The 13,686-nt window shown below is 42.7% G+C and overlaps 2 protein-coding genes across 6 annotated transcripts; one reads left to right on the top strand and one right to left on the bottom strand.

Moving 5' to 3' along the window:
* Positions 1-3,795, top strand: LOC121309575 (MICOS complex subunit MIC13-like). 3 transcript variants are annotated; one of them, XM_041242565.1, is made up of 5 exons: positions 1-205; positions 882-1,119; positions 1,223-1,379; positions 2,061-2,112; positions 2,623-2,948. In XM_041242565.1, the coding sequence occupies exons 2-5, from the start codon at positions 980-982 to the stop codon at positions 2,634-2,636; spliced, it is 363 nt and encodes a 120-aa protein (XP_041098499.1). In that variant the 5' UTR covers positions 1-205; positions 882-979; the 3' UTR covers positions 2,637-2,948. The 3 variants fall into 3 exon arrangements, with proteins under 3 accessions (XP_041098499.1, XP_041098498.1, XP_041098500.1); XM_041242564.1 differs by lacking the exon at positions 2,623-2,948 and adding an exon at positions 2,955-3,795 and having other exon boundaries at positions 29-205; XM_041242566.1 differs by lacking the exons at positions 882-1,119; positions 2,623-2,948 and adding an exon at positions 2,955-3,795 and having other exon boundaries at positions 31-205.
* A 2,480-nt stretch (positions 3,796-6,275) lies between these two features.
* Positions 6,276-12,521, bottom strand: LOC121309574 (spindlin-W-like). 3 transcript variants are annotated; one of them, XM_041242560.1, is made up of 6 exons: positions 12,417-12,520; positions 12,010-12,083; positions 10,464-10,505; positions 9,861-10,108; positions 8,284-8,517; positions 6,276-7,805 (listed from the first exon to the last, which is right to left on the bottom strand). In XM_041242560.1, the coding sequence occupies exons 3-6, from the start codon at positions 10,481-10,483 to the stop codon at positions 7,600-7,602; spliced, it is 708 nt and encodes a 235-aa protein (XP_041098494.1). In that variant the 5' UTR covers positions 10,484-10,505; positions 12,010-12,083; positions 12,417-12,520; the 3' UTR covers positions 6,276-7,599. The 3 variants fall into 3 exon arrangements, with proteins under 3 accessions (XP_041098494.1, XP_041098495.1, XP_041098496.1); XM_041242561.1 differs by lacking the exon at positions 12,010-12,083 and having other exon boundaries at positions 12,417-12,521; XM_041242562.1 differs by lacking the exons at positions 12,010-12,083; positions 12,417-12,520 and adding an exon at positions 11,078-11,396.
* Between the last annotated feature and the right edge of the window lie 1,165 nt (positions 12,522-13,686).

The raw sequence follows: 13,686 nt of genomic DNA, 5'->3' as shown, positions 1-13,686 counted from the left end.
AAATTTTTTATTGATAACGTTTCTAACATAACTCCGACAAAGGGCACATTGTTTTGTCCTTGCAGCAATTTTTTGGCTTTGCGCTATAATAAAAAACAAAACAAAAACAAAACCAAATAAAAACCATGTTGTAACATTTCCACTGGGACACTATCTGGCGTTAGCTCATCGGATACATGGCTCCCAGGATTTTCCCATTAGTCAAGTGAGTTTAGTCGTGTTTGGCCTTTTTGTCTCTGTATTGTGTAACTTTACGAGTTCAGAAAGCATGAAACGAATTTGTGATAGATAACGTGTATCGCCCTGCTGTCCAGCTCATCGTAATAAAACGGCTACACAACTATAAGATAAAGTCCAGGTTTGCAGGACCTTTCGAGAGCTCTCGTTTAACTTTTTCTACGTTGGTTTAATTAAATTTAACCAGGAAACGAGTTTATAGTCAAATAACTTCATGTCCGTGTCATGTATAAGTTACAGTGCTGGTTACACGGGGCAGGGCCGGTCACTGAAGGTCTGCCTGTTTGCTATACCCTATAGCCAAGGTCACTCCAGCTCAAGTAGACCAGATTCTGTGGAGGTGCTGGTTCCTTCGTCAAGAGGATGCTGCTGATACTGTGATACGGAACGGGGTTTACAGAGTGGGTGTGCAAGCACTTATGGAATATAAGACCCATTGCACAGCAGTTTGATCCATTCCTGATTTTACTATGGGCTTAATAAGACACCTGAGCTTGTTACCTATATGCTGGCTAGTCAAGCACGTAGTACAACCTGGAATAGGTGAAACTGCTGTGCAATAGGAGTCTTATTACCATCCCTGAACTGGCTGACGCGCTGACATAAAGAATGGCGCAAACCTCACCCTGCTCCTCTTTGAGCAGGAATGACCCTCGAGTGATTCTGATGAAGCTGAGCCACACTGCACCCAGCACAGGGCTAAGAGGGGAACAGCAAGTGCAGCATCCTGGACTGCGTTTACATGCATCAGGATTGCATCTTCTTGCAGTGGACTGCTTTGAATCCGAAAGCCAGTGTGCAGGGTTTACACTGCAGAACTCAGCGGGGTTCGAGAGGGAATCGATGCACTCGTACCCCCAGCCCAGCTCCCATGCAGAATAGGTAGAGGATTTGGGAAAAGGTTGTAGTGTGAATCTGATTGTGCATGGGGTCTTTGGGGGGAACATGGGCTAACTCAGCGGATCCCGGCTCCTCTGTTTTGCAGGGTGCTGGTGAAGGTGGGCGTGGCTGGAGGTGCCGTGTATGTTGCGTATGACGAGGGGATGCTGGGCAGTGGCGAGAAGGGGTCTGAAGTCCTGAGAAAGGCCAAAGCAGCCATCCCCCCTGCAGTGGACGAGTGGATGAAGTATTTTGGCTGGGAGGTATGGGGTAGAACTGCACAACATGCACTTCTTGCTTGCAACCTTGAGGCTGGCTCGGCTGAACTACAGTGACTAAGCTAGTTTATACACAGATAGTAGAAACTGTAGCAATGTGAGCTTCTACCTAGAGCAGAGATGGAAATAACGCTCCTGTTGCATAGCGGTTTCACCCCTTCCAGGTTTTAATACAAGCTTGTTAGTCACAGTGTGTCTTATTAGTAATAAAACCAGGAATGGATCAAACTACTTTGCAGTGGGAGTCTTATTTCCATCCTGTGTAGCATGCTTGCAATCCATGTCCATAAAATCCTGGCTTAGCAGGAAAGTCTTTGTTGGGTTGTGGGTTTGTAACTATCCCATGTGGACTTAGTTGAGAACATACATTTCATTGCACTACAGTACCCAGGCCTCCAAGATAAAAGACTGTTCCACAGCCACGTTAAGAGGCATTTTTAATTAATCACTGCAACATGGACTTGTATCTGATACTGTATGTGTACAGCATCTAGCAGTGTCTAGAAAAGACTTAGAAGAAATAACGTATATATGATATAAATGTCTCGCACTGTACACGTACTGTGTTAACACTAAGGATAACACATATTTGTCCTCCATGCTTTTTTCTTTGACAATGGTTTTATTTATTCTTGGTGTGTCAGCATCCTCTGCTTTATTTTCCAGCTTCCTGCTCCACCCCAAATCGAATTCTCACCTTCTCAGGCCTGGAACTCTGGTAAGGGCTGTTCATGACAAAGTCAACATCTTGTACTTCTGTTTTGAAAGCGCTGGGGCATGATTGTGTAATGCACGCCTGTGGCCAAGATTTTTTTCTGCAGTCAAATTGGTTGAGAAGATATTTTTCTGGAGATTTCATTATGTGGTAACAGCACATGTGGAAAGAGCTTCCAAGTTAATCTCTAACCTGATTATCTGCTGATCTAGTTGCCCAAGAGACGCACTAAGGTCAAGTCCAAGTTCTCTGTGGATTGCGGCAGACGTTCAGTTTTCTAGTTGAACTTCCCTTTTGCACGCTGGGGCTGGAACTGCAATCGAAATATTATTAAAGATAGTCGTATTATAGGCCCAAATCATAAACGAAAAAAAAAAAATGCAAAAGCTATTTGAAATGAGAAATCTTAAACTAAAAATCGCGAGCTCTTTTCTAAGTGTTAGATAATGTGTAATACTATAATCAACTGATTGTTAAAGGGATTGTTGTGTAAAAAGGATATTCATTTTGCAGATGCATCCTTCTGACTGTGGTTATGTTGACTTATCTGCGGTTTTCTGTGGATTCATAGCACAAACTGTGGATTAGTTAATCAGAAATATCTGCCTCCACACTCCCCTTCTCTTCAAAGCCACACAGCCACTTCTATTTAGAAGATACGTAGAACTAATCAGCAAAAAGATCAAAGGGTTACAGAAACGTCAATCTACAAAATGAGAGTCAAATCATGATTCAAGATAAGCATGATGATTTTGTTTTTTTTTTAAAACCGGTAACATTGAATTCAACATTTTACTGCGCTGGAGCAGAAACTTCATAATCCCAACCTTGGGGTCTTCTTGCAGGAGTTCAGACCACCATGTCCGCCCTGTCTGTGGCCCCCAGCAGAGCCCAGGAGTACACTCAGCGAGGATGGCAGTACGTCAAGGACCTGACCAAGTGAGGGAGGAACACTCCCACCACACCGGCTTCAGCCCAGACCAGTGGTTCTCAGCTCCAGACCCCAGGAGCCTGTAACTCTCCAGGTTTTCATTCCAACCCACACAAACTGGCACCACAAGTATCCCTGAAAGTCAAGTGGTCCCATGGTTCTGTAGTTACTAAGCAACTGTAAATAAAATAAATATTTTTAACAGTTTTAATGGAATATAAACCTGTTCCCTTAGAAACACTTGGCGTTCAGGGTCCATCAGCCCATTAAAAACAACAAAAAACAAACAAACACACAAATCTTACCATTGGACCCAGAAGTATTTAATTTATTTATACCTAGAAAACCTGGAGTGGAGTAAACCTCCAGGACCAGAGTTGCCTACTTCTGTTCTGCAGTCTCTAAGACTGTGCTCCTGGTTGGAAATAATTCCTGTTGCATAGCAGTGAAAGTCCACTCCAGGTTTTACTGTGATCTCAATTAAGGCACACCAGATCTCCACTGGGAACAGATACACAATATAAGTGAGCCAAATTGAGCTCAAAACTGCTCTGCAACAAAAGCATCACTTCCAGGGCTGCTGACTTTTCTCCTGCACTGAAATGTTTCCCCCCTCCTGAAATGAAAGCCTGGTCTGGTGGGGCTGTCCCAGAGCCTGGAGTTGAGCTTCCTTTTACACTGAAATGAAGACTGTCATTATATGTAAATACTACTGATAAAAAGTACAAATAAAGCTTAAACAGAAATAAAATCCACTCAATCTGGCTTTTGAGGGTTTGTTTTGTAACTCAAACAAGGATTTGTAAACCCGACTTATCTTGGGTACATGTGCAAGGGACAGCAGTTGAAGGGCTTACAGATTCTTGCACTGTCCTTAGTTTTAGTGCAGTTCCACTGTAACAAGAGATGCAGTCACAACTACTATCGTATGTACAGAATTTTTTTATTTAGCATCATGGAATCAGAGAAACTGCAAAATGATATTGCGAAAAATGTCACATTTTTCAGTTTTGTCAATTTTTGGTTAAATAAATGTAAACGACATAGCAGTATGTTATTCATTATGTTTACGTAATATTAGTCAGCAGGTTTAGGGTTAGACTTTAGGGAACATCTTTGTTAATTCTAAAGGGTGATGCAAAACTTTTGTCCATAGCTGTACAGCAGCACTGGGGTTAGATTGGTCCTTGAAAATAATGCTTCATTTCTTCATCAGGGTTTTAATGGAACACCATTAAAGGCAAGGACCTTTCTTAGGACATTTACTGTGCTTCTATCCCCACCTAGTGGTCAACCATGGCAGTTGCACCTAGCTGGAATTGTTAAGTGCATAGGGATGTTTGTGTTTCTTACACAAAGGACCAGCATGGTTTATTCTACAGAATACAACTGAGACAAATTGCAAAAAAATATCTCTTTTATTCTTAACGACAGCTTCATAATACAATAACATATGAAATGGTGAATGCGAGACTTTACAAACTACCCTAACACAACTTTGGTGAAGCAGCGAAAACAGAAAGTGTTAATTAGGGGTGTGCCGATACTCATACTGGGAACTGCCTTCAAGTAATGTGTCGATTTCAAAACGAGAAAAGCGGTCCTTCCCTCACCTTTACAATCGACTACCAGTCAACGAGAAATCCCATCCGCACGGAGTGTTTTAAAATCGAATGGAAGCGGATTTTCCTCTCATCCGGGGTGCTGACATATTCACTGCTGTACAAAGCCTGTGACCTGATAATCAGACACATACCTCTCACAGGCAATTAACAGTACGACTGTCGGCACAGCCCTGGTATTAAAAACCTTTAAAGAACGAATAGCTTCAAATTCCGGTTTAATGTTTTTCTTTTTTTTAAGCCTTCCTTGGTCATTTGAAACTACTTGCTCTAAGATGTGAGCATCTCGATGCTTTCACATCTCTGGAAGCTGACACACAACATTGGAGTGCAGATATATCACAAAAAAACTGCGATACACAAAACTGGTTAGTGGGCGCTTTCTTTATAAAGTCAGATCTCAAGTGATTACCAGCAACTTACCTTCAGATTAATTATATTCAGTATTGAAAGGACCAAAAACATGTTTAGACAAATTAGGAGAATGTATTTAATATAATAATAATAATAATTAATAATAATAATTATTTGAAAATTTTAGGATTTTAGTTTTTGGAAAAGGTTTCCATTGAAAAATAACTTTTTTTTGACACGTTTTTTTTTAAGCTTTTTTTTTTTTTTTTTTAGTATGCAATTAAAAAAAAAAAACTGTCACTTTCAATAATGTACGTGATTTATCTATCAGCTGAACAAGAGCCTGAACGGTTTGATTGTGGAGCTCAGGCAAACGAATCGATGCTTTACACTGTGCTGTACTAAAGGGATCAGAGTTCGAGTCAGAGCCGCTAACGCAGTTACTCCTGTACCTTTCCAGGTGGATTATGTGTTCAAATCCCATTGAGGACAGCGGGAATTCTGTTTTCTCCGAATCTGGATCATTAACTTGTGACGCATAGTACGATATCAGATCTAGTCTTTGATTACTTAAAAAAAAAAAAAATTAAGTTATCTCACCGATAGGCTTCCGAACCTCACCTGGCATTAAACTACATAAATAATAAATACAAAAGCTTTACTACACACAGGCAGAAGCAAGACAAAGGCTGTTCATTTATTTTTAGCTTTTTTTCCCTTCCTGTTAGTTAAAGCAATAACTAATATACCAACAGGCAGGTCCCACTGCAGCGTGTTCAGCTTCTCTAGACTACATCTAGGGAGCCCAGTGGATTACAGAAGATGACCTAGGCTTTACTCACCATGTTAATTTGAGGCCACCCATTGTGTTTTAAAGGCTGGGTAAACACTATCAAACTGGCTGTAACAAACAGGCTGCACTACTCCCCTTTCCCACCAGGGGGCGCTACTTAACAAGTGGGGTTAACAAGTCTTGCAACAGGAAAAACTTCCATAAATACTAAACCAGAAAAGAATATACTGTACAATAAAAGAACTTGATAAACAGAAAACCCAGTTTTGATAACTAACTCAATTTTCTAATCATTTTTTAATTTTCAAAATAAGTAGCTAATTATTAAAATAATGAGTTTTCAGTTTATCAATTACTTTTTTCTTCATATATATATATATATATATATATATATATATATATATATATATATATAAACATAACATTTTGTAATCTATGATTCTCCTTGATATGGAACAAACTGTTGTTTGAATTCTCTCTCTCAATATATAAATAAAACTCAGGGGCATTTTAACAGACCCTGACTCACACAAATATTGGACTACCTTACTGTACCTAAGGTAGCATTAGGTAGTCCAAGATTACTTCTAATCTGGGTTTTGACTGGTGCACAAAAGTAAAAGCACACTGAGGGCAGCGCTGCACGAAACGCTTGTCTGCTTTATAGACTCACCGCATGCGTTTCTATCCCTTCAGCACCCTATTACACCTATTTCAGAACACACTCGCTTCATGCTTGTTGTCCAGCCAGCTGGACAACTAAACTACAAGCACGCTTCACTGTCCGAACCCCGCTCCGGGAGCTGCCTTTAACGGGCACGGCTCCAAAGCCTCTCCCTTCTATAAAGCTGCTTCATTCAGGACTCAGTCTGAGCACACAGCACGGCTGTAAGCAGGAAAAGAGGTACAAGTCTGGGAGGGGGGGGCAGCAGCTTCATTTGAAAACGGCCGCTACCGGTTTAACACGTAAAATTTACAGGGCATGTCGGCTGCTGTTTTTGAGTCATGCGAATTGGGATTACCGATAACTGTCCATCATTTCTGAACCAGAGCTCAGAATTATTTAAGTGCTTTCTTTCTATCTAAACAAAAACGCCAAACAAATAAAATAAAAACTTTGACTTCGCTTGCCAGGGCCAGGAACCAGTTCTCTTACAAACCGCAGCCCTACTACTGCACACAAGCGCATCGTTAAGAAAAGATTTTGAAAGCTAGAATTGTATACAACTCCCTACTGCGAAATCTTAATGCTACTCAAAATATATAAATAAATTATTTCTGTGACTTATTTCCTTAAAGCCAATATAAAATGCCAGAGGGCTGAACAGACTTTCAGTTTGCTTGTTAAACATTTTCTTTGAAGTTTACTATACTATCCCACTTCATACTGAAATCCCTTCCTTGCAGTAATGTATAGTCACAAAAAAAAAAAAAGTGTTATACAATTATTGTATAATCTAAAAACAGTAGCTTTTTTGTCTTGGAGTGGAGGTTAACAGCATGCTTCTTACTGATTACAAGAAAACAAATATAGAGTTAGTGGTAACTGTACTGTTACAAAGCTGCAAAATCCCCATCTACTTTCATTGATCAGGGAAAGCAATCCCGGGCCGGCTAGACATGGGGGTGGGGACCAGAACTCAAAGACTGTTGCTGGGGCAACCAGATTCTACTGGCAGAACCCTCCAGTGTTCTACAGCTCAATGCCTTTCTTTAGGAGCACTCCCCAGGGTGTGGCTAGGGGGCAGGGAGGTCTAAACCGATGAGGAAAGTGCAGCTTGGAATCCCTTTTAGGAAGTCTTGACCAGGTCGTACACGTGGATGTGGAAATCGTCGTCATATTTGATGTAGTAGACGGAGGGCTTGGCCGGCACTTGGAAGATGACCAGCCCGGTCCTCTTCACGCCCTTGTCAGTCACGTACTCCACCTGCTTACCCACCAGGCTCTCCGGCTCCTCCCCGGGCTTGCGGTCCGCTGGCAGCAGGTGCCTGTTTTCTATGTCAGGAGACAGCCGTACAGCAGAATTTCAGTGATTAAAGGCTGATTAACCTGCTACTGCCTTACTTGATGTAACATTAGGTGACAGTAACAGGTGAAGCAGGAATCACAATGACTGCAAACATCTTAACATAGTAAGGGAAATAGTATTACTGTTATTTTAAATGAATTGAAGCCAGCTTCTCTTTCCTATGGTTTACACACCCGGATTAACTCTAATCTTGGACTGTCTAAAGTCAAGGAAGGTAATCCAAGATTACAGCTAATCAGGGTCTTTGAAACCAGAGGAAATAAGTCCACTCCTATTGCATAACGGTTGGATCCATTCCTGGTTTTACTCTGAGTTTAAGACACACCTTAGATTGTTACCTACACACAGGGGCTAATCAAGCTCATATTAAAACCTGGAAAGGGTAAAGCTGCTATGCAACTGGAGTCTTGCTCCCCTCCCTGGGGCGAGCGAGCGTGGGGGTACCTGCTTCGGGGAGGATGCGCAGGTCCCCATCCTCATAGTCGTCCCACAGTTGGTACATGTAGAGCACGGGGTCCTTCTCGTAGGTGATGTAGTACCAGTTTGTCATGATGGGTGCCCGGGAAAGCACCATGCCCCTCCACTCGTTCTTCTCGCCGTCCTCCTTCTCAAACAGGTGCTCCACCGCCTTCCCCACCAGCTCCTCCGCATCCTCGGGGACCTTGATCTTCGTATTCACTGCCCAGAGAGAACGGGAAACTCAGGCGCCTGTAGCTCGCACACCAGATCCAAACCTTTCACACTCCCGTCAGACACTGCACATAGGACCCTGAGTGTTTACTGAACCTTTACTTAACCAGGAAAGTCCCGTTGAGAGTCAAATCTCTTTTTCAAGGGAGACCTGGCATGTAATACAAACAAAAAACTCCACCCAAATTCAAAGAGCTTAATCAAATTACAAGAGGCAATTCAGCAGCACCAGCCAAAACAATGAACACACCTCAGCTACATAGACGTCATTTCTTGGTTTGAACTCCTTTAAAAGGTCTCGAGACAGGATGTTTCAGCTCTTCCTGATGTTTACTTCCAAGACCACGGAGCTAGAAAAACGGAATGGCTTTTTTCCAAATTCCGTACGAACCTTGGGAACTGAAAACCGAATTGTTCTGTACAGTCGTGAAAGAAACGCAGGTTGCAGCAAACGGGTCTTTTCATTTCTTGTTGTTTTTTCATATATCCGGTACTACATTATGAGGAAGAAGCTCTCAGCTTCCACACCTTCCTCTCTCTCATCCTTGCTGGCTTGTTTCACCTCTGCAGGGTCTTCAGGGTCAAAGCATGAATTCTTATTATATTAATAATAATAACAATTATTATTATTATTATTATTATTATTATAAATGATGAAGGCACATCAGTCAGACCCACAAGTGCACAACAAGTCATATTTGTCATTTCTTTTGTTTTCTACAAACACTTTAAGTTAAAGTTTATGGATCCTCTTATAAAAGTTTTCTATGTTCTTTTTGCACTAGTCCCATGCTTTTCCAGTGGTTACACTATGCATTTACTATAGTTTGCAATATTTTTAACATGCTTTACCATACCTCTATGTCTCTACAATGTTAATCTATACTTCACCAGGCTTTCACAGTAGCACTAGACTCACTGGATTCCCTGAAGATCCACCCTCCACTCCCTCACTGGATTCCCTGCAGGTCCCCCCTCCACTCCCTCACTGGATTCCCTGCAGGTCCCCCCTCCACTCCCTCACTGGATTCCCTGCAGGTCCCCCCTCCACTCCCTCACTGGATTCCCTGCAGGTCCCCTACACTCCCTCACTGGATTCCCTGCAGGTCCCCCCTCCACTCCCTCACTGGATTCCCTGCAGGTCCCCCCTCCACTCCCTCACTGGATTCCCTGCAGGTCCCCCCTCCACTCCCTCACTGGATTCCCTGCAGGTCCCCCCTCCACTCCCTCACTGGATTCCCTGCAGGTCCCCCCTCCACTCCCTCACTGGATTCCCTGCAGGTCCCCCCTCCACTCCCTCACTGGATTCCCTGCAGGTCCCCTCCACTCACCCACTTTCTCGCTCAGAACCTGGAGCTGCGAGACCCGCTCGTCTTTGAAAAGCTCGATGCCATAGATGCAGTCGAAGCCATCGTACTTCACCATGAAGAGTGAAGGGTTGACGGTCAGCCGGTCCAGGACCGTCCCCTTCCACTTGGTCAGCGCCCCCTTCTCCCGCCAGGTGTGCTGGATCCTCAAGCCCAGGATGCTGCCTGGGTCGGGGGTCACCGAATCGCTCAGCTCCCCGCTACTGCGCTTCCTGGAGCAGGACGACAACGACGAAGCATCGCAATTTCAGTGTCTTTCTTTGTCTGGTTTTAAAGATCGTACTTGGGGAAACTCTGAGAACCTCTCAGGTGCTGTTAAAGGAAGGCTAGGCAAGGTTTTGAAATCTCTTTTCTTACCTGCTTATTAGGAACCTCAACACTTTCACTCTGCCCCCGTGCCTTTCTGCTCTTTCATTTCTTTTTCAAATTTTAACGTGCAGTTATATCAAAAGACAGCTAACATCAAACGGCAATCAAAGAACCGCAGATTATCAACACAGTACAACGTTAATAAAGCTAGCAAGAGGGTTTAAAGTGGTTTCTTTGCCAAATCCCAATCAAACCTACCTGCCCTTTTTCTTTGACATGTTCCCATATATTCAAGCAGCGCTGTGGACAGAGAGAAACAGGCATGCACAGAGAGAAACAGGCTTGCATTAGGCCTTAGGCTTAAGCCGAATTATTATTCAGAATAAAAAAGTTTTTTTCAACCGCACCACAGTCGATAGGAAGTCTTACATTACAAACAACGAAAACGGCGTGTGTGTGTGTGTGTGTGTGTACATGCTAGCATATCTGTCTTCATGTTTTCTGTGCTCCTCAAGCTGAAAGCTTATGGTGTCACATTAGCAACACAAACACTGTGAACACCCGCTGGAAATCTGAGAGCGTACCACTAAGAAATTCAAAACGTACATATTAACTAAATATACTGACATCAAAACGTATATTTATTAAAGAAAATTTGGAGATCCGCACAGGATTTTGAAATGACGAGGTAGTCATGAAGCAAGCCTGTTACGTATTTATGTTTCTGGTTTCTTTTCCTATAATATGTTACACTGGGTCCACACACAGTCAACGACATCCTACCTTGATCCAAAGAAATAGCGAATATCACACGGCTGTTGAAACCCTAACATAAACTAGGGAAGGAGTTTCTCACGGGTTTGCATGCTTACCATTCCGCACGAAGACTGCATGCAGCTCTCTGTGAGATGTTTAACCGCTTTTGCGCTCTGCAAAACCCCGCAGGAGAATTAGAGCACCGCTTTAAAATGGCTGTATATTTGTGATATTTCCTGGTTTTGGTTTTGTTTTCTCGCTTGGGTTTTCGTTGCTCCCTGAAGAGGTCAGTAGCAGCCGCCGTGCTCTATTGTCGGGCTGTTTGTTTACCAGGGGCGGACAGGACGTGGATAAGTTTGTATCAAATTCATACACGTTTTTAAAACACAAACTGGTCTCACTATCTATAATTCTATATACGAGTCATGGAAAACCACAACATTTTCTATTATTATTTTTTTGAACCCTGAGGTCTAAATAAAATCATATTATTATTATTATTATTATTATTAATGTATTCCTGGGAAATACACTGCACTACCCGGTAGTTTATTGTAGTTGGGCTGTAAATATTGTTATGAAGAACTGTGTGCAGTGTATATTTCTAAGGGTAACATGTAGGTGACACAGTTCCACCCGCTTCGTATGCATACGTCCTGGCGCAACTGTCCTTACGCAGAGATCCTTTAATTCTGTGACAGCAGTTCACGAATTTAAATACCTTACAGTACATTCTGTACATGCATTACACGCATATTTTAAGAATTGGAAGCATGTATATATATTTATCCAATTTGTGTTTGCATGGCATACAGAATGGTAAAATGGGATTGCTTCTTCGCATTGTGTTTCAGGAACATCACAGAACAACAACATCGTCATCATCTTCATCACTACACACACAGACAGACAGGCGTCAACGCTACGGCTTTCTCGAACATGCGCAACAGGCAAAACGGATAACTAACTAGAGCGTTAATTAAACAGCAGCAAGCGACAGAATCCCACCCGCCTCCCAAATGAAAACTTGCCCACCAGTGCGCATTACCTGAGTACTGTTTTCATGCCTGTGTCTGATGTAAACCTCCCTGCAGTGTGAGTCTCACAGTCACACCAAGCAGCCTGCACAAGAAAAAAAAAAAAAACCCTCACAAATTCATGGGGGGGAGACTACAACTCCCAAGGCTCTGTGCGCGACGGAGCTCGGTAAAGCGAAGGCTTTTGGAACCCTGTCTAAGCGCAGTATGTCATGGGAAATGAAGTCCATCGGCAACCCCTTTTGCGTTCGTCTCCGAGCCTGTCTGCTGCACAGAGCTACGCACGTCTAACGGCTGGAGAGGGGAGTTACAGCACAGTGCACAAGCGTATGTACAATTTACTGCTAAACATGTTGACGCAAACTGTTCGCGTGTGTTCGCGTACATGTTATAAGTACGAGATTTCGATTTTGCCCACCTGGAATCCTAAACGCGAAACGTTTTTGCTGCCCTTCGCTCCCGTCAAGGATCCACAAGATGAAATAGTCCACCTTGTTATTTGAACGGCATTACCCATAATGCAGCGACGCACTAAACTACATCTGGCGGTGTTACAGTGACGCAAATCCGTTGGGCACTCTAGCGGCGGGGAAGTAAACGGAGTGAGCACACGTTTTATTCACCTGTAAGGTTGGGCTTTGGTTATTTGTTCTGTTTGGACAGATCGGTGCGAAATTGGAAGTGTTATTTTACTATGTAGTTTTCTTATTCGCCGGCTGCTATAGCAGTTTGATCCATTCCTGGTTTTACTGTGAGTTTATAAATAGAGGTTCGCATAACTGAGACGGATGGCTTCGGTGTTTTAATTCTTCACGGGAAAGCATTTGTCACCCAGCGAGGGTGCAGATTACTCACACCTTCCTCTAACCTCCCGATTGTCCATCGAGTCTCAAGACCATAATGAAATACCAGTCCCCATACTGCTAGCGCTATGATTGGCTGCGTCAAGGTTTTTGCTTTAAATAAACGGAGAGCGATAGGTGGAAACTCCAGTTCGTAACATCAATGGTTTTCTTTTATTGGGCACTTGAAGCAGCCAATGATAGCAGGGATCTCAATTTACCTGTCCATTCAGAGAAGAGGGATGTAGTTAGGAGGCGTGGCAAGCTCGGCTGAGCGCAGGTGAGGGCTGTTGGAGAGACGTTATATTTCAACGGGAGTTAAAATAAATAAATAATAATAAAAAAAAACAAACATTTACTTAAGCATTTTTACTTAAAATAGTATTTCGTTTCCCTCAGTTATATCCTTCTACAAATACCATTGTGCCGTCAAGCTAACGTGTTGAGCAACAGTAAAGTGAAGACGTTTGCTTGCTTTTGAATCCCCGGGGCTGGAAGTTGGTGTAGGCTAGTTAAATACACAGAGAATGCGTGGTGGTTTGTTGGTTGTAATATCCAGCAATCCGGACTCCTACTTAAACATCCATCAACCGGTGTTGTTGCCTCTGACACTTGTCTAACCAAAGTTTAAGGACCGTGGTCCTGTAAACACGATATAAAAATAACTTTCTTTGACGAAGGAGGTGGTTTACACTGTAAATCCGATGTATTCGACTTAGTTATATTAGAACGTGTATTCTGTCATTTTTTACAACATTTCTAAATATCAAAAATCTAGCCCCAGTTTTGCAACCCATATCTTTTGATATCCCAATTGTTTGAACTGTCAAAGAAGGTGGAGCTAGA

Source organism: Polyodon spathula, unplaced genomic scaffold, assembly GCF_017654505.1.
Source record: "Polyodon spathula isolate WHYD16114869_AA unplaced genomic scaffold, ASM1765450v1 scaffolds_1362, whole genome shotgun sequence".
NCBI classification, from domain to species: domain Eukaryota; kingdom Metazoa; phylum Chordata; class Actinopteri; order Acipenseriformes; family Polyodontidae; genus Polyodon; species Polyodon spathula.
This window is presented reverse-complemented; position numbering and strand designations above follow the sequence as displayed.